The sequence below is a fragment of the Cydia pomonella genome, unplaced genomic scaffold, assembly GCF_033807575.1.
Source record: "Cydia pomonella isolate Wapato2018A unplaced genomic scaffold, ilCydPomo1 PGA_scaffold_81, whole genome shotgun sequence".
NCBI lineage: Eukaryota > Metazoa > Arthropoda > Insecta > Lepidoptera > Tortricidae > Cydia > Cydia pomonella.
This window is the reverse complement of record NW_026907914.1, coordinates 19,109-40,450: the sequence shown is the minus strand read 5'-3', so window position 1 is coordinate 40,450 and position 21,342 is coordinate 19,109. Positions and strand designations below refer to the sequence as shown.

At 36.8% G+C, this 21,342-nt stretch overlaps 1 protein-coding gene across 1 annotated transcript; it reads right to left on the bottom strand.

The window, feature by feature from the left end:
* Positions 1-4,531: 4,531 nt before the first annotated feature.
* Positions 4,532-19,098, bottom strand: LOC133534302 (uncharacterized). The gene is made up of 6 exons (XM_061873406.1): positions 19,027-19,098; positions 18,784-18,982; positions 17,976-18,250; positions 16,681-16,871; positions 14,969-14,971; positions 4,532-5,805 (listed from the first exon to the last, which is right to left on the bottom strand). Exons 1-6 carry the CDS (start codon positions 19,096-19,098, stop codon positions 5,475-5,477), a joined length of 1,071 nt encoding a protein of 356 aa, XP_061729390.1. The 3' UTR covers positions 4,532-5,474.
* Between the last annotated feature and the right edge of the window lie 2,244 nt (positions 19,099-21,342).

Below are 21,342 nucleotides of genomic sequence, written 5' to 3'. Positions count from 1 at the left end.
CTAGTATATGAATTACGGAAGGTGGAGATAAGGAACGAAATCTCCATGTACCAAAAAGTGTCATCAAAAAAACTTTAAATAGGTGGCGCTACAATACCTAGAGTACTTGAACAAAAAAATCAAATCATACCGCAATTCACTGTCAATAACGCCTAGGTTCTTAGCTACTCTAGCGCTACTCTGGAGAGATTTAGAACTATTATTTATAGCTGACAGCTGGACACTTTTGCAACAGTTCTACCATAAGAGATGTCACTCCTCTTAATTCCACACTCCATAATATGAATCTTATCATATTACGGTCATAGACAGTGTTCGGTGGAGTATTAAACTTTCAAGTGTGAAGGTTACTTTGACAGCGTCCGCCATAACACCTATACATAGGTGTCCTTGGCGCTGTGGGCACGACTAGTGACGACGATTGTAGGTGTTCTTGGCGATCAAAAAAAAGCCCGGTAACGATTTTAGAGCAAAATGTTTATGGTTCCGATTCAGACCACAAGATGGCAGACCCTCCAACGCGCACGGTCCCTATGCTGTATGTATAAGTTACTCTATGGTTTACGATAGGGGCTAGTGCTGCACTCTGGCGGCAGAACATGGCAGTAATACTCCCTATAGATAGATAGGGACAAAAACAAATATTGTTTATCACAAAATATTTAATTCTAAAATACTCTGATACAAGTCGGACATCTATACAACCGTAAACATAAGTATATCGCAGGCTGGTACAGTCGGCAACAAATATATTTTGACGTGTTGATATTGTCAGACCAAGCTAAGATGACAGCGAATTTGATAGCCCAGACGGTGCAAGTTGTAATTTCATAGAAGTTTGACGTTTAAAATAACACTTGCACCTTGTGCTATCAAAATCACTGCCAAGTGCCAACTTAGCTTGGTCTGACTATTGATCCCTTGAAAAAATACATTATTGAATTTAGTTTATTTTATTAGTCATCAAAACATGTCGGTAGCTAAAATGAAGTATGATTGTTTCTAAGTTTGAATTCAAATAATATAAGTATACCTACACATCAATCGCCAACTGTAATCCGTGAAATTATTTACAAATACATTTATTCGTACACAGTATATATTAAATAATTACAGTAATAAATTATTACACACCATCAGATCATCTTACGTCATGTCTGCCCGTTCATGGCACATTTTCATACAAATTGTTTTTTCATATATATTCAAAATAAGCACGTGACTTGTACTACTCACGAGTCGATTTAATTAATATTACTTTGTACCACACGTGGAAGTGTAAAAGGATATAATAAAATAAGAAAAAAATATATAGCGTAATTAATAGAAACGGTAAGCATTGTAACTTTGCCCATCTTTATCTTAATACAGTAAGGCTAAGATGGTCGGCTCTTTATCATTTGTCACCATACCTGTCCCGTTCTAACAAGTACGTAAGTGCGAAAGTGACGGGCATAGTGACAAGTGATAAAAATGGAACCATGATGCCGCCGCTGATAAAAGTATCGTATTTCTGTATAATTCAACTTTGGTGAAAATTGAACTTTAAAGAAAAAGGTGCGTTGTTCATGGAATGGAATGTACCTAAAATTATTTTATTATTAAATTCGACAAAGCTGATGTTGAATTTATCACCGGAAATATATCAAAATACTAAAACTAAAAGTATATTGACAATAGGGTAGAATCGAATCAAGCAAACTCTGTAATGGCATAGTGTGGCAATGTCAACATTTATGTCAAATTTCTATGAAAGTATGACGTTTATAATGACGCCCTCACTTTGTTCAGTTAGCTTAGACGGAGTCTAGTTTTGTACCTGGGCAAAGTTAACAAAATATGATAATTACAAATACAGGTAGCTTATTAAAGAGCGAAACACGATGATTAACTTCAATCTAGTCTTACAGAACTTAACCTACAATATGTACAGTGGAGAATAACTGCTTACTGACTAAACTAGTGTAAATGAGAAATATAATATTAACTAATAAACAATAAGAACAGATCAAGGTAATCATAGTCGTAGCGTTTAATATAAAATTTTACTAAATACAAAGGGATACTAATGGCCTCTCCAAACGTCACAGATAATCGCATGCGATTTGCAATACTTTGCTGCTTTGGCAGAACGATTTCTGAATCCGTTGCTCGATCCTTTTTTTATATATGATATAGGAGCGATGGTAATCGATCACTGCCGCCCATGGACACCGGTAACACTGGGGTTGTGCGTTGTCGGAATTTAAGATTGGAGTACGCTCTTTTCTTGAAGGTTTGAAGGTCGTATCTATGTAAGGAATGAAATCTCCATGTACCAAAAAGTGTTATCAAAATACTTTAAATAGGTGGCGCTACAATACCTAGAATACTGGAAACAATAATAAAATCATAGACAGCGCACTTCACTCCGTCAATAACGCCTAGATTCTTAGCTACTCCAGCGCTACTCTGGAGAGATTTCGAACTATTATTTATAGCTGACAGCTGGACACTTTTGCAACAGTTCTACCATAAGAGATTGCACTCCTTTTAATTCCACACTCCATAGTCGTATCGGTCCGGCAATACCGCAAGCGACAGTTCATTCCACAGTTTAGTAGTGTGAGGTAGGAAGTTTCTGGAGAAAGGCACAGTTGAGGACTGGATCTAAGTGGTGAAGATGGAAATGTCGCGAATCTTGTAAAGCATAAATGTGAAATAGTCTTATTTGCTGATGACACCTCACTAATTTTCAAAGTTGACAGGAAACTGAGCGATTATAGCCATGACAATGAAGCTTTGGAAGCGGTACTAGACTGGTTCACAGCAAATAACTTACTTCTTAATGCGAAAAAGACGAAATGTCGCTGTTCACTGCGAGAAAAGCTGAAGCTATCAACACAATGGCGAAACGCTGGACCTCGTAGTTTTTCTGGGCCTTACTTTATATTTGTAACCTGCAATGGGCCCCTCACTGCAGTAAGAATCTGGCAGTACCCTGACATGACGTGGAGACGGCTCGCCTAGTTTATTTAATCTTTCTTTCTTGATCTTTTTTGATCTTACTCAGCTAGCAATTATCTTATTTCGCATGCCATTCGTTGCAACGTCTGTAGAAGCTTTTTAATAACAGTCGTGTAATATTTTGAAGTCACAAATGTTACATAATATAATGTATTATTTTTGCTTTGTATCTTTCTTTCATAATGTATGATGCTGTATAGCGCTATATACTTCAGCAGTCAAACTAGAGCAGCTGTAAATATTATTCACTACTTACATGCGTCTTAGTACTTATTCCTTTGTTTTTTTACTAAAATAATAGCTAGTAATTAATAGATCTCAACTGCATGTGTCTATAAACGATTACATATAATTAAATCTATTATATATTCAACTACTGAAGAGAATGTAATTATTAAGTAGATTCCATAAGTGAAGTAAAATACCTATAGTTTGTGCCATTCACGATGACTCGCAGATTTGTCAAATCTAATCTTTAGTAACATGATAATGGGAGTCAAGGCGCGCGTCTTCGTGAATGACACTATGTATACTACAGTACTATGAATTATGACAGTTGAAATGTATAAAAATGACAGTCTCATATCTTACTTCGTTGTATACGTCATGAAATCATTTATTGATAATTATATTATAGAAAGTATTGTTCGTTAAATCCCTTATATTAATGTTTAAACATAATTAACAAATAACAATTGTTTAAATAGCTATTTGGTTCAGTACTAGACTCTGTACAAAGCATCGACTGTTTAATAAATAACTATAGATTGGAATAAATTTATAAGTGGAAAAATTACTGTTCTGGATGAGACTTGAACTCACTCAACTCACTCACTCGTTCGCAGACGTTTCTGTTTTTTTTTTTTAATAATTATAGCTTGTCCTTTATCATTAAATCATATAAGTAAACGAGTAATGCAGCTATATATAAGTATATAATGAAATCTATAATAATAAATAATAATCTCAATTCCCTTTCCAGAAATCAGAAATCGTATCATTTATCATCCCGATACCTTCCTATTAACAAAATAGCACGGTTACAGCAGCTTCGTTGTTACGTCGAGTAAGATATATATCGTAGTAAAACTTCTGTAAGTATTGGCACATCGAGTTTAATTGACTTGAAGAATTTTCTTGCCTAATAAAATACCTAATTGTAGTTTGTTTACATTATTTTAAATACCTAAAGATACAAACTATAGTGCTAGTTAATTATCCGAAATATAAAGAATACAAATTAGCTCTGCTTTAGTTAATTCTATTCTATTATGGTTATTAGCGCCATCTATCCCGCTAGCTCGGAATCACCTGAGTCAATTCAGTTAGAAGGTCGAACCATACTGTTCTACCTTAGGAGTGGCCAGGGGGCGTCATAAGCCTTCAGTAAATGCATATAGGTACTTACTTGGAAAAAATCGACTTATGCCGCCGTGCACTGCCTGGGGCACTGGAGACCTTAAACTTTTTCTTTTTCTTAGTTTTATATGACATTCATTTCAGTTTATAATTTTATTTCGCTTGGTAGATGTGCCGTTCTGATGAGTAATAAAAAGAAAACAAATATAAAGTTACGTAAATGTCTACAGGAAAAACCGTTACTTAAATAGATATGTATACATTTATAGGTACGACGACGAGACGACTACGTTTTCGCTACCTACACGAAGCTGTACTATGTAATTATTAACAGACGAGCTTTGTACAAAGTCGTGTCATCCTACTGTTCGTCACACTGCGCTTTGTTAACCTGATATTTTATTTTATCCAGCCAACAAAGGACTTCTGACATTTCATACCTACGTTCATCATCTACAATCTAACGCCATTTCGACCCAATGGAAGCAATATTTAAATTACGGTGTCTAACAACCATTTCAGTCATAGTTTAGGTGAATAATTTCAACCTCGCATTTCACTGAGTGTTATAACAACGTCTAACTTTGCACTTGGTGGAATGTAGATACTCAAGTGACCGGGCAAAGTTGCGTTAAATTAAATCATAGTTAAAAACAACTGTATTTATTTTACCTGCAAATTGCGCCCTTCGTATTTTCTTGAGGTCCAGTGTTCTTCTCTCCCTCTCTCTGAGCGAGATGGTTGTGCGCGCTCGGGACCGCGGATACCATGTTTATGAATTTTAATTTTTTTGTATGTTTTAATGATATTAAAAAAAGTAATCATTAAGTGATCAAACATGATATTGACGATTTTTTTCAAGCAATTTCCATATTTTTAGCTATTGTGGAAAATTTGTTATACATTTTTAAAGTGCTTATGTTCGTGATTTTTTTCTGTCGAGCGTAAATCAGAAACTGATCATTCTATCATCAGTCAATCTAAAAAAGTTCTATGAGTACTGCATATTAATGAAAATAACATATACATACACTGCAAAATGTGACTGTTTTATGCACAACACACTAGCGAAAAAAACGTCAGACTGAAATGATTTTTACAACAGCTAGTTAATACCTAGGCTTATGATTGTGCTGTGGACGATGCGGCGAATGCCAATCCGGATGCCTCGGCTGGCGATGATGGTGGTGATGATGATGTCTCCTCTTGTCCCTCGGGGCTGGGTAGACGTCTGACACGACAAGTTCCGACCCGTCTTTCGGCGCTTCCCTGTCGTGTCTTCTACCTTTAGCGCCGGTTGCTTCGTGGAGCTCCTCCCAAGCTTGCCTGTAGTACCTGTTCAGGCCCGAACGGGACTCCGAGGACGAGGAGTCGAGGGAGGCGACCGTGTTGCAGTCGGGGGACACGTGGTGGCGGTAGCGTTTGCCGTCGTGGTGCTTTCTGCAAGGAGAAGTGTGGATTAGAAGGGGAAGGATTGGTTTTAAGACATGACTGCGGATGCTCCGTTTTAGCCAGAATACTTTTATATGTGACGTTTGTTTATTTGTATTTAACCCACCTTATTTCTGTAAAAGCTAATCATAATCATTTGTTTGTTGCATCCATGGTAGATTCTTTTTTGTAATTTGAACATGGCGGTATTGTAGCATCCGAAGTCACATAATAAAACCTTAGATTTTTAAGTATTTTATGAGAACAAAAGATGTGCGATTAAACAACAGTATCTAACAAGAATCAGTAAGTTTTTGTGAAATATTCTTTTAAGGAATAAAACAGAACGAAACGTTGCTACGATGCGAAGTTTGGTGTAGGTAGATCATTCGAAACGTTTGTGCGATACATGGTGTTTCTAAAAAGAACGCAGAAGTGTCAAAAATGTGCGTAATCGTATGTATGTACAAATGAAATACGTGTTGTAAATCCGTGGCTAGATACCATGTGCTTTTTGTGATTTTCCTTTGCGTATTTTGTGTTGCGGTGAGCTATAAAACGTGTAGTATTTCCAAGATGGCGTGTGAGCGGTGCTAGTCTGTGCGTGTGCAGTGGATGACATGATGGCTTTTGTATTTGTAAAAGCGCTGTTGTTTCAAGTGACCGCCAATGCACAGATTACCTAGTCCGAACGCACGACATCGTTTCTATTTTTTATCATATCGACTGCGATAAATTTATAGATTATGCTTGAATTCCTACGTCAGCGCTTCCCTGCACTAATAGTAAATATCGATGCCTTGCTACTGGTAATTAGATAACTCTTATAGTTAAAAACGATTTCTTTACCTTTTTCTTTACATTGGGAGTGCTTCTGTTTGTCAAAATCAGCCACCATGTCAACCTTACACACTGTAAACCTAGCGAAAGGCACGTCGTTGATTCAAGCGACGCAACGGCGACAAAAGAGCGACATTAAACTTTCTTTCTGCTGGGCAAAATTGGCCTCTATCACGGTAGTCAAAGTGGCATTTTATCACTTGCCGTGTCGTCGCTGAGTTGCCGAAATTGGCGACGGGCCGAATTCCACGGTAACTTATGAATCACCAAAGCTATTGAATAAATTTTAGGTAAAGTAAAGGTACTAAAATTTGCTGTATTTGTATTGAAGACTTGTCTTTTCAGTTTTTTCCTTGTGTTAGCTAGATGAGTACTGAAGTATTTTTAACAATATATGTATTAAACTAATAGGGCATACTTTTAAAATAACATGTTGCGACAAATTTTCAAATGTTTACCTACTGTCGTATCATATTTTCAGAATTTTGACATCTACAATGATATTTTCACACTTTATCATTGCAAACGCTTGGTTTGACTATGCACGAAAATTTTAAAATGACAGCAATGATCCATAAGCTACCGATTAACCACAACTTGACTAGGCGTGTCACGCGACTCCCAGCTATAGCTACTGGCGTATGAACGTGTGGTGGGCGTTTACTGTCCTAGATAAAGACACAAATGCTTAATGACAACAACATTTAATAAATTTAATTACATCAGGTCTACATATCATATTGGATACCTTTCCAGGTTGGGCAAAGACGAGGAATTTGTAAATATATTTTTGGGATGATATGTATTTGGGACTAATTTAAAAATAAAATAAAAACATGTATACACTGATGCGGCAATCGTACGAAGCAATCAGAGAAATAAATAATTGTGCTAAATACTTCACACGATTATAGGAATATGTAGCTTTTTCCAAAGACGTAAACGCAACCATCATACGCTAAATAGGTCATATTATTTAAGCATCGACAAAGGAATACAAAGACGCGTACTAAGTTTAAGTTCCGTAACAGAAAGTTTTGATTCCTTTGGTAAGACGATTCCTCACTTTTCCCGTACTTTAACATCTTTAGTAGTTATGAGAAAAGAGTTAGTGATTGTAGAAGATTTTTTAAATTTTAGAAAAAAATGTTGCTTCGAATCTGACAGTTGATGTAGATGGCGCTGTCCAGCTACGTAATATGCCGTCACTCAGGTGGTCAAAGTTGCCGTTTGACAATCCAGTAACCACAAAACATAATATCGACATTATTCATTGACTTATTTGAAAATTTTATCTTTACGGAGCGTTTTCGCACATTCTGCTCCGATATTGGACGGCGTATTGATCAAAGAGGAAGTCAGCTGGTTGAGAGTACTTCATAACATCAAAGCCGTTTTATTATTTTTGAGATTTACCTAAATAATTGTTATATAATTAAATGAACATACAAAAGCACATATTTTACTTTCCCATATTCATAATTTGACACCCGACAGAGGGTCGATTATAAAAACGTTCTAAGTAAGAGATTTTTAACTGTCATCTGTCAAACTCTGACAAGATTTTTCTTAGACTTAACTTTCACCCAAATGCCACGGAACGCACGTTCCGTGCGTCAACGCTCAACGCTAACGTTGACGTAAACGTTACGTGGCCAAGGCGTTACAATCATTAACTCTCTGAGACCCCGCCACGCCAGTAGCTCAGTATGTACCTCTACAGCGGGTTGCTGAACCGTCCTGCGCGCACATGGCGGTGCGCACGCGCAAACTCTCTCCGCCCAACCTGCTGGTCGGGGAACGGGAGCGCCAGCAGCGAGCACCAACGCGGCGCCGGCGCCGCTGTTCGTCGCGCGCCGCCGCTAACCAATGGCCGACGTAGTTAAGGTATATGTCGCTAAATGGTGTTGTTTTATAACTATTTGCTAAGTCACCGATAACCAGTGAGGAATGTATACGGTAGTTATTGTCGCAAACCATAAGTGACAAGTTCTAGTTTTAGATTACTGGGTGGTTAGGTAGGTTTAAAAGCGGGATTCCGTTAGTTTGCTGCGCTGCGGCACAAGCATATTCAATACAAAAATGCTTGTGCTGCACACTGGTGGAGTCATGCCTAAACACTGTAATCATCAAAGACATATCTTCGGTAGCGCTAAAATCAGTAGGTAAGCACACACACATAGAATTATGCTATTGATTTTAAAACGAAATACGGAATTCATATCTATGATATACTTATTTGTCACCTAGCGAAATTATCGCATTTAATATATTAGGCGTCCCATATGAAAAATACCAAACTAAATGTATGACTCGCTCAATCTCGTATGATACCTATAATGATATACCTATTTCTCACAATTTGTGGGAATGCGTCGTTAGATGGCATTATGTGGTTATGTGGTGGTACGTCTCCTACGTTTGAGAAGTTATACTGTAGTATTATAATTCATATTAACCTGGTGGGCAAAGTTATAATATTAATATCGTCAGAATAAATTCATCAAAAATATTATTCATCGACACAACGCCTCGAGTCTCATTGTATTTATGACGGCGGTCCAGAAAGTCAATCAATGATGATCGTTTTAATAAGTACGGGCAATGTTAAAAGGACATTATAATAAATAAGTAATGCCATCTATATGAATAGAACATAACTACAATTATTTCTCTCAGTTTTTGGTGAAATTTGCGACGCCTATCTTATAGATCTAGCGAATGTATAATGCGAGTATACGATTTAATGTCTATAGTAGGTAAGTAGCTATTTAAATTCCTTCAGTTTAAATACAGAAAAAAAAGTCCCAATTATTAGACGGGCTGATCGTCACCAACAGAATCGTAAGAAACAAAAAGATAAGGAAATCGTAAAAGGTGTTTTAAAAGTTCATTTTAAGATATAGTAAATTACTTGAAATTTTATGCTGTTCGCCTACACAGTATATCAGTATATATGTCTTTAGATCCCTGGTCGGCCCAGAACCGTTCTGTGGAAATACAAAACGGGATGCATATTCTCTGCTCAGCAACTTAGAAAAAACAAGAGCAATCGATTGGTGGAAATTCGTCAAAGGACAAGAACACTCGAAAGCTCTAATCAAAGGGTTCAACAACAAATTTGCTAAGGAGCTCTTAGAGCTCAAAAGACATAAAACCTGCGCGGTGACCAGAATATTGACTGGACACTGTAAGTTGAACAAACACATGTTTCAAATTGGGAAGAAACAAGACGCGACATGCAGGTTCTGCCATGAGTCAGAGGAGACTGCAATGCACATTCTCTGCTCCTGTGGACCACTAATGTCAAAAAGAAGTACCCACTTAGGGCGGCACGTATTGCAACCCTATGAGGTACAGAACATTACGGCCCAAAGAATCTGGAATTTCCTGGATTCAACGGGCATCAGTAATGAACTTTAAAGGGCTGTCACAATAGATCACTACCTGGTCGACGTGGCATCAAAGGCCCGAAACCCCAATAATAATAAATGTCTTTAGATTATGAAGACGAGTCAGGAAGGAAATGAGTGAATTGTCAGATCATTGAAGCGTTCTTGCATCCCGCTAGACTCACAATTAAACCTCACATGATACTTTCTGAAAATGCTAGTAGTAGGTTCAATTTTCTAAAGCTGACATTGGAATTTTATCTTACATTGATTGTAATATTGTATTTCTTGACATTATATAACAAATTTTGCTGGGTCACCCAGTTATATACAATATAGGAAAAGTGCATGAACTGTAGGAGGCAGCACAGGAGCCGTCAGATTTTTGGCGCGAGGCGTAAATGTGATGTTTATTGTTCCGATGTAGCCCACAAGATGGCAGAACCTACTATGCACAAGAAAACACGTGACGTGTAAATGTACATGTATATAATTCCGATTCCGACCACAAGATGGCAGACCCTCCAACGTGCACGGTCCCTATGGAACAGAACGAAAGGCAAAGAAAGAGACCCATTAATGTTTGAGTCATACTGAGTAACTTTTGCTGTGGAACAAACCCTGAAATCGCAATATGTTCTTTTTTATATGTTCCCCTCCTAACTTACAACTTTTCGCTCTTACAGTATACAAAAGCAATACTTCATTCTATAATTATTTTGACGACCAGTTTGGCCTAGTGGATAGTGACCCTGCCTACGAAGCCGATGGTTCCGGGTTCAAATCCTGGTAAGGGCATTTATTCGTGTGTTGGGCATGGATATTTGTTCCTGAGTCATGGGTGTTTTCTATGTATTTAAGTATTTATAAATATATAAAATTTATATATATCGTTGTCTAAGTACCCTCAACACAAGCCTTATTGACATTACTGTGGGACTTACTCAATTTGTGTAATAATAAAAATAAAATAAAAATTGTTTATTTCAGACATGTGTCCATATAAGTATTAGTAAAACTTAAAAAATAAAAACTTAAAAAGACTAGGTTAGTTAATTTACATAAGTACTAAGTATAATGAGAACAAAAATTCGTGAAACAAATCCATTGGCAGAAGCAAGCAGTCAAAATAATTTATTCACTACTTGGTCCTACCAATGACCACATCAACCCAGTACTTTGTTAGCGGGCAGTCCAGGCGCTCCGCCAACACCCTCAGCATACAGTTGCTGCTGCCACGCACTCGCTTTAGCATCGAGGCAATTCTTTTCCGCCTTATGGCGAAAAAGTCATCCGCCCGTGCCTCGGCAAACATGCCTGATGCACTGCAGTGCTTTGGCAGCCTCAGCAGCATCCTGAGGATGTTGTTGTACTGCACCCTTAATGTGTTATAGGACCTCTGAGTAAAGCTTACCCACAGGCTGCACGTGTAAAAAGTTTGACAATATGCTTTAAAAAGTGTCAACTTGACTTGATTGTTACAACGTGCAAACCTGCGGGCAAGCATATTGCCCCTCACTGCCAATGCCCTTCTTTCCCTCTCCAGATCGAAATCGTCATTCAGTTCCTCAGTTAGCATGTGGCCCAAATACTTAAACTGTTTTGCTATTTTAAGAGGCTCGCCCCCCAGCATGATCTTTGGCAAGGTGTTTGGGTTATATTTTTTCGCCTTAAATATAAGTACCTCACTTTTACTCGCATTATATTTAAGACCATGCTGTAGAGCGTAGCCTTCACATACTCTGAGTAATATTCGGATGGAGTCGACCGACGGTCCCAACAGGACCATGTCGTCTGCATAACTTATGTTATTGAAACAGATATCACCTATATGACAGCCGACATGTGTCCTGCTGAGCCGTTCGATCAGCTCATTCACATATAGGCTAAATAGGACGGGGGATGACAGCCCCCCCTGCCTTACACCACAATTCAGCCTATACATATCTGAGTCAACCCCTGCCCATCTGACGCGATTGACCTGGCTGTTGTACCAATATTTTAATAAAGCCACGCACTCCCTAGGAAGATTGGTTTTTTGCAGCTTGTCCCATAGTATATCGTACACAACCAGGTCAAACGCTTTGGACAAGTCCAGAAAACACGCATAAATTGGGGTGTTCCTGTCCTTGTAGTACTTGACAGCCTGCTTAACGCACAAAATTGCACTTTCAGTCGACAGACCTGGCCTGAAGCCGAATTGAGCGTCGTGAATTTTAATATGTTTACAAAGTTGCACGGTAATCAAGCTGTCAAGCACTTTTGCTAGTACAGTGGCCAGAGAGATAGGTCTGTAGTTCCCCATGTCCGAAAGATCACCAGTCTTGTTTTTGACCAACGGAATTACCACTAAACTAGTAAGTTGCTGGGGCAGATAGGTGTGCCTCATACACAGAGTAAAGAACATTGCCAGCACTCGCGGCAAGTGAACCCCAGCGTACTTGAGGTGCTCGATGCTGAGCCCGTCATGTCCCGGTGATTTACCCCTTTGCATGTCTTTAATGATTTTGTCAACTTCACTAGCTGTAAATCTCAGGGAGCATTCACCCATGACAGTCTCAGCATCACCCACCTCACTCACATTTGAACTCAGCAAGGGACTCACGGCAAACAACCTGCTGAAATTGTCCGCGATAGCCTTCCTGTCGCTTTCTCCCCCCACGCTCACAGGGACCCCTGGTTTCTTGTTAAATTTATTAGTGTTTTTCCAGAAAGCCTTAAAATCCTTAGCTGTGCGGTTCGAGGCAAGAATATCACTCTTAATTTGTTCTTGCCTGTCCTGACACCACTTCAGCTTGGATTTAAAAAGCTTCCTGGCTTCACACATGTCCCGGTAAACGGGCCCCATTTTAGGCCTATTGGCAGACACCCAGATTTGAAATTTGTCCCTGGCATCCCTGTGAGCATGAGCCACGTACCTGTTCCAGCCGGCCACCTGTCTCTGACTGCAGTGTTTTCCCTGCGTTTTCTTGCTAGACTTTTTTGCTGCCTCCGTCAGCGTATTCACTATATAACTATGCATATTATCTAATACTAGTTTATGATTAGATTCGCTACATAGCCTATCTGCGCATGACGTCAACTCAGCAGGAAAGTCTAGCAATTTTAACTTACTGTGGCAGATTGCTTGGTAGAGCTCCACTTGAGCTGCCTCTCTTTCACCCCAAACTACGCCCTCATTCCGTGACGTCACGCTATCGCAAACAATCTCAACTTTATCCAGGTCACACTCCATTACAAGCGGCAAATGGTCGGACCAATACACGTCGTAGTCAACCTTGACATTTCGCACTGTTTTTCTCGCTGCCTCTGTGACAATGCAGTGATCCAACCATCTGTCACAACCGTGGGCTTCACTTGTAAAAGTATACGTATCAGAGTCAGCGCCCAAAAGCTCAATATCTATACAATGCCACTTTTGTGTTTCACAAAACTGCAATAATTCATTGCAAAAAAGCTCATCGGGATGCGCATTAAAATCCCCTAAAATGTACACTGCCGCAATACCGGGATTGTCCTGACTGATAGCGCTAATTTCACTTATACACTCAGTGAATAACGGTAAATTTTCCGGGGAATTAACTGGCATATACACACTAAATATTAGAACCTCAGTATTTGCCATTGATATCTTAATGGCCGCTAGCCTAACACTACTACACTTCACAACCGATACGTCCTTAAACGCCTTTTTCCTCCATAGTACCGCTACTCCACCGTGCGGACGCCCAGTTAGTAAACCGGCACCGCAGTCGACCGCCGTAGTCCCAGTGTAAGCGAAGTCGTTGTGTACCGTGCCGAGCAATGGCAAGTCGTGCCCCAACAGCCATGTTTCTTGTAGTAATAGGACATCAGCTAATTCACACAACTCCCTTACTCCTGCTAACGACCGCTTTAGAGACTTACAGTTAAAACTTATCATTCTGGTTATGCTACTACTCATTTCGCTTCGAAAGATCCAAATTTCCACTCTCATAGTCTTGACTCGACCGCTTATCTTGCCTATCCCTGACGATAAAGCGCCTGAAATAAACACCCTGCGGCCACAAAGATTCATCCATAAATATGTCTAATTTTGCACTTGAGACGAACAGCTTATAAGAGTTATAGTCCCTCTGTCTCCTTGTTCTCACTTTTACTAAGGACACTACTTCTTTAGTTTTATGTTGAATATATTCCTTGATGTCATTCTCCGACACTTCCTTATGCACATTGTATATAAACAAAGGTATCTTATCCTCAGCCGCTTTAAACTTTAGATTAACGGTAGGTTCCGCATTACCCTTAGACCCAATAAATTTGTTCTTAAGTTTTTTTCTTTGAACCTTTTGCCATTCCTCGTCAACTTTTTGCGGTTTCCATTGCTCCCCATTTTTCAACAGGGCCGCAAATGTTTGTTTATCATTATTTCGCTCCGTTCCGCATACCTGTTTCTTTGCCGATAATAAATGATTCCTATTAGATATGTCCATATTTTGCTGCACCGGAAACTCAACCTTATTGCCCGTTGACTTGGTCGAGAACGCCTCATCATCATGCTTCGTTCCCTCGCTAGACCGGTCCGGCGTAGTACATTCGGGCGGTAACTCGCATACGTCATCGTGCGCTTGCGCTAATGGCTCTGTACCTCTAGTCGGCCAACTAATCTGCGCTGGCGCTTGACCTTGGCACGGTGAATGCAACCCGGCTCGGTCATTGCCCCCTGACTCGCCCGGTGATCTATCGCCTAGCGACAATATACCCATCGGGCCGCTGTTTAACAAATAAGCACCGCGTTTTGTATTAACATTGACTTGCCCGCGCACTAGAGCTGCATATTTATCTTCATTCCACTTGCTTTCCAGATTTTCTAACTGTTTATTTTGTAATAATGTTCTATAATATATTAATATAATAATATATATAATCCAATTACAAGAATGTGTCGCCAATATAATGACCTACTAGCCGGTGATCATTGCCGGTGATTTTGACCCCCACATTGCTAGGTTTAAGAAATGCTTGGCCGACATCCTTCTCTCCTCTCACTGACAGATGACATCAGCTTTGACTTGGGTTTGTCTCATTTGCGATGTTAAATCTTAATAATGTAAAGTAAACTCTGTTATAGTGTAATGTTTAAATAGTTATTTTATTTGTTGATATGGTGTTCAATCATTTGTAACATTTGCGCTTACTTGTAAAGCATGCTGTGTACATGCTGTTTGTGTTGTTTTGGATCTCGTGCTAGATTCCAAGCCACGATATGCAATTTCCCATTTACCCAATAAAGTTAAATAAAATAAAGTAACTAGTCCAAACAAATTTACGGAGTCCTCAAATGTGTTCCAAGCATTTCCCTTTATTCCTAATCACTAGATATACTCGTACCTTACTGCCCGGTCTGTTTATGATTATCAGATAGTGTTATTTATATATTTTTCATTACGGCGATCTTTTTGTGAATTCACGCTGTTTAGATACATTGTGACATTTGTAAAATACCATGCAATTTTCAATAAAAATAAAATTGATCTAATCTAATCTGATTATATTTTATGTTCAACTTAGTGTGGGTACAAAACACTTTGCCACGTTGCACTCACCACGCCGTAACCGATAAAATATCTAAACACCGAAACGGTATTCTAGCCTTGTTGGTTGGTAGTGACGCTGCCTATGCCTATTTTTATGCTATTGCTTTCGCTTTGGTCGTACAGTCAGCATAAGCAAAAGTAGCGGATCAAATAACGTTTCATAAGTATCTACCATTCTGTAATAGCTTAACAAAAAGTGTCGTCTTTAATATAGAACAACTAAGACTGTAAAAGATATACTTTTGAGCGCAAATTTTAACAATTTATCTATATTTGGAAAAGTTATCCGGAATATCAGATACTTTTGGCACGTTGTTTCATCCGCTACTTTTGATGCTGACTGTACACACACAGAATTCGATTTACTACCAAAAGTTACGAATATTGATGAAACTCATGCTCACATTTTTGGTACATACCTACATCTACAGAAACAAGTATTAAGTAATTATACCAGCAACTTAATTTTTGTTTTTCTGTGTGTGTAGCTATAACGTAAGTGTGTATATATTTTTTCCAACACTGACAAATATCTACTAGAATAACATACATTTATTTACTATATTTAACTAGGGACATTCCCCGGCTTCGCACTGGCTACACAAACAAATTATACACCTAAACCTTCCTCATGCATCACTCTATTGATTGGTGAAAACTGCATGAAAATCCGTGCAATAGTTTTCGAATTTATCGCAAACATACATACACACAGACAGACGCGGCAGGGGACTAGTTATGTTTTTTCTATCACTTATTTACCACTGTAGAGATTGAATCACAAAGCTCTACATAAATAGTTTTTTTTTATATTATGTATATATACTAATTCTATATTAAAAATACTGGTAGAGTGAATCTCAATACCATGATCATCGCTGGCCTTTCACATGAATAATATGATCGTTTAAGCAATTCATAATAAAACAATATTATAATTGTTACTTGCTCCGGGTTTCGGAATTCAGGTCATGCTCGCGCTTCTTTTACAGGTGGAGCCACTCAATTCAAACTGTGATTCAACCTCTACAACATACAGTTCGAAATCAACTCACGCCGACTCCGTTGAAACTCACCTCCGCACCAATATGACGATGGTAGTGATGATCGCTACGAGGAAGACGATCGCGCCGAACGCGCCGAGCGCGACCACGGCGCCGAGGTTGAGGCGCGCGCCGACAGTCTCCCGCCGTTCGCCGTCCACTGATTGGGGCACGTTGACACGGGGGGTTTGCTCGGCGCGGATGTTGTTACCGCTGCCGAGAATCTGAGGAGACGTTACAGGTGTTTCATAAAAATAAATTCAATGACATGATTAAGATTCAAAATTAAAAGATTTACTTATTTATATTTTTTTTAATACCTTTTTAAGATAATATTCTGCAAAAAAAAATCATATGTCAACGAAATTGTTTTTTTTTACGGGGTAGGCCTTTGTATGGAAGGTTGGCTGACTTGAAACACCCCATGGAAAAATAGTATTTTATACAATCGGGATATAATGAAGAGCTTTCAGTCAACCGACGAAGCTTTCAGCCAACTGAGTGTACGAGATTGAAAAGCTTGATTATATGATTATTGTAAACAATACTAAAATTACCTAACGTAATACTTACTGTATATAGGAAAACAAACATACAGCTAAAATACGCGAGCAGCCATAATACCTTTATACACGCCCGGCGGGCTGGTTGACGACACCTTCTCGTAACTCATGAGGGCCTGGTACTTACTCCTTACTAAATTCAATTTTTGAACAGTTTTTTTTTCTCGATTTTGGCCACAGTAGCCTGTAGAGACTAACATAAAACGAAAAGCGGTCTTCGTAATCTATGGATATTGCTTTTTTAAGGGTTCCACATACGCGTTCTAACCTATGAAGCAATAGTTGTTACTATAGAACTTAAAATACATAATGATTTGAGCTATCGTTTTGTTTCGTCCTATCTACCGCGGCGACAAGTGATTGGTCAAATTCATTATAGTTGACTACAACGTTTGCTTATGAATATTATAGTTGAGTCAGGAACCCATAGTGAAAACTATATTTCAGTTTGGTATACGAAGTCTTAATTCAACCATTACAGTAGACGAACAGAAAAATAAAAATTTGGCGACAAAAACATTTTTTTTTTCTTTTTCCTAATCAGAACACAATACCGAGGGCCTACCGCGAACACCGAAGTGCGCAAATTGCGGGCGTCTTTCTCTGTCACTCTAATAACGCCTTAATTGTGAACGGATCCCCAATATTTTTGTTACAGTCGAGGTCATAAATATGTAGGTATACATTTTACACCTTATTGCAATAGATTAAGGTGAAAAAATTTATACATATTTATGAACTCGACTGTACACCTTGTGTACTTACTTGGTTCTCCCTAGGATGACTGGCCACAATAATATGCGGCACATGGCTGGTCGGCGACTCCTGCGCGTCCGTGACCCTCGTTTCATATCTCGTGGTCGGCCGTTCCGTGGTCTTTGGGCGGGGACGGCGCGTCTCCGGCGTGACGAACGGAGTCGGCGCGGGGCGCGGCGTGGAGCGCGGCCGCGTCGGCGGCGCGCGCGACGTGACGGGGGTGGTGGGGGCGGCCGTGGTGGGGGGAGGGAGCGTTGTGGTGGTCGTTGTTGAGCGCTCCTCGGCTGTGGGATGAATAATAACACAAATATTACGGACGTATTGTTTTGAGGATAAATGTTGGTTTTTAGGGTGCAAGATTTAAATGCCCATCGAGAACACTTTAGAGAATACTCAAGCGTCGCCATTTTGGTAATGGGCAAGCTGTGTATGTGTGCATATAGGTAAATGTGTGTGAACAGACCTTGGTGTTACGTATGTATGTACATAGTTGTGTAAAACCGTAAACTGTGACGTCACACTTTTTTCAAAGAGCGTTTGGTGCGCGATAGCATCCATCTAAAGATATTTTGTTAATTTAACATATTTAAGGCCTTTTTAGCGTAAAAGTTGAATTTTAGGACATACGTTTGGTTAATATAGAACGTATTACAACCGTTTCAAAAATTTTGAAAACACCTTATTATTTAGTACTCACTTTTTGTGGAAGAGCGGTTGTCTCTTAATACAGGTATCTTGAATACTTAAATACAGGCACCAGCATGGATATTGAACTGTTTACTTTAAGTTACAGAATATTAATTTTTTTTTTACTTACGTTGACATTTAGGCGGCTGCTGGTCCCAAACGCCGCTCGCTAGACAGCTCGCGCGCCGGGCGCCGACGAGGCGGTGCCCGCGGACACACGCGTACTCCGCGACGGCGCCGAACACGGACGCGTTGTGGGACAGCGTCACGCGCCCGTTGGGGACCTGCGCCGGGGGCTCGCAGTGGACAACTGTAAATGAAGAACAGGGCTATAACCGCGAAAATAGAATTTCGTCAATTGCGTTCATTCCACCTCTCTTCTATATCGCCAGACGAGCCCTGATCTGCCCCCCATCTCGTAGCCCTCGGTACAGATGTAGTGCATAATTATTTTATTTAAGGTATTATAATAAAAGCATGAGCAGTTACAATAGTATTATAAATTTGATCATCACCAATTAAAGATCCTGGATTTCCTAATTCTGCTCGAATAAGTAATCTTAGAGAAGTTCCTACTATTCCGGCTCAAATACCAAAATAAAATATAATGTTCCAATATCTTTATGATTTGTAGAATAAAGTCATTTTCGCTAATAAAATGGCTGAGAATTAAGCGATAAATTGTAAATTTATTAACGAGAAAAATTTCTCTTTTATTATAAAAGTCTTATAGTTAAAATTATAATATAAAATTGCAAATTTTAAGGTGGAAAAATTCTAAGGCTTAAAGAAATTTTTCTTTATAAATAATTTTGAAGATTATTAGTTTAAATTAACTTAAAACCTTTTATAAATAAAAAAAAGTTCTAGTAATTATTCCTAATAATGAAATTATTCTTAAAAAATTAATAAAAAAAAAAGAATTATTTTTAATTTTAATTTTAAATCATTTTAATTTTAAATAATTAAATATTAAAGAAGAATAAATAATTCGAATATAATATAATAATATAATTAATCTTATTATTACAAAAATAAATGTTAAAATAAGAAAATTATTTTTTAATATGAAGTTAATTACTATTCATTTTGGAAAAAACCCAATGAATGGTGGTAACCCACCCAAAGATAAAAAATTAATTATAAGGGATATTTTAATTATATTATTTAAATTAATAATAAATAATTGATTAATAAAATAAATATTAAACATAAAAAATATTAAGCATAATAATCTATTTAAAAAACTATAAAAACAAAAATAAAATAATCATAAATTTTCTCTAATTATAATTGATGATAATATTCACCCTAAGTTATTAATCGATGAAAAGGCTATTAATTTACGTAAAGAGGTTTGGTTTAATCCTCCAATAGCTCCGATAATTACATTTAAAAATAAAATAATAATTAAAAATTTATTATGATAATAATAAGACAATAAAATTATGGGGGAAATTTTTTGTCATGTTATTAAAATAAAACAATTTAATCAAGATAAACCTTCTATAATATTAGGAAATCAGAAATGAAAAGGGGCTGAGCCTATTTTTATTAGTAAAGTTGAATTTATTATAATAGATATAATATTTATTTCTAAATTTATAAATAATATTTTTATTAAAATAATAAATAAGAAATTAATCGATGCAATAGATTGAATAAGAAAATATTTTAAAGAGGCTTCAGAGGCAAATAAATTTTTTGAGTTGGAAATTAGGGGAATAAATCTTAATAAATTAATTTCTAATCCAATTCAACATCCAAATCATGAATTTGAAGAAATGGAAATTAATGTACTAAAACATAGAATAAATATAAAAAATATTTTATTTGAATTGATAAAAAAAAAAATATAAAATAGAAAATAATTTCAGAAAGAATTTAAAGTTCTTTGTAAATATATTTTAGTGTATGATGCACAATAATTTTTGATATTATTAGATATAGTTTAATTCTATAAAGTATAATAAAGGTAGAATTCTACATAATTTATCCTATCAGAATAATCCTTTTTTTCAGGCACTTTATTTTTAAAAAAAAAGGGATTTCCTTTATATTTGGGGTATGAACCCAAAAGCTTAATTTAGCTTATTTTTAATTTAATATTTAAAGAAAAAATATTAAAAATGGTTTAATAAAATATTATTATTAAATATTTATTAATATTATTTTAATATTAAATATTTAATAATAATAATAATAATAAATTATAAATAAATATTTAAAATTAAATTTTATATTATTATTTATATAAATTTTTATGTAATTATGAATATGAATATTCAAAATTTAATATTGAATATTAATTAATAAAATTTTAAATAGCAAATGTAATTTTTAATATGAATATTATAAATAAAAAAAAAAGAAATTATTTAATATTTATTATTATTAATAAATATTAATATAAAAAAAATAAAAAAAAAATCTATACAAAAAAAAATTATATAAATAAATTTTTTATGATTTATAATAATTTTTTAAAAATTTATTTTACATATAAATTTTAGTATAAAATTTTAATTATTTTAAAAATATTTAATTTATGAAAATAGTAATTAATATTAAAAATTTAAGAAATTAAGATTTAGTAATATAGAAATTAATAACAAATTTTGTGCCAGCAGTTGCGGTTATACAAAAATTAAATTAAATTTTATTAGATATTAATAAATAATTAAATAAA

Bases quoted from the DNA above. Each gene is read 5' to 3' on its own strand.
- LOC133534302 (XM_061873406.1), bottom strand. From the start codon at position 19,098: ATGCACTACATCTGTACCGAGGGCTACGAGATGGGGGGCAGATCAGGG. The intron at 18,983-19,026 runs GTGGAATGAACG...TCGCGGTTATAG, and splicing joins TCTGGCGATATAGAAGAGAG to CCCTGTTCTTCATTTACAGT. The intron at 16,872-17,975 runs GTAAGTACACAA...ACGTCTCCTCAG, and splicing joins GTCATCCTAGGGAGAACCAA to ATTCTCGGCAGCGGTAACAA.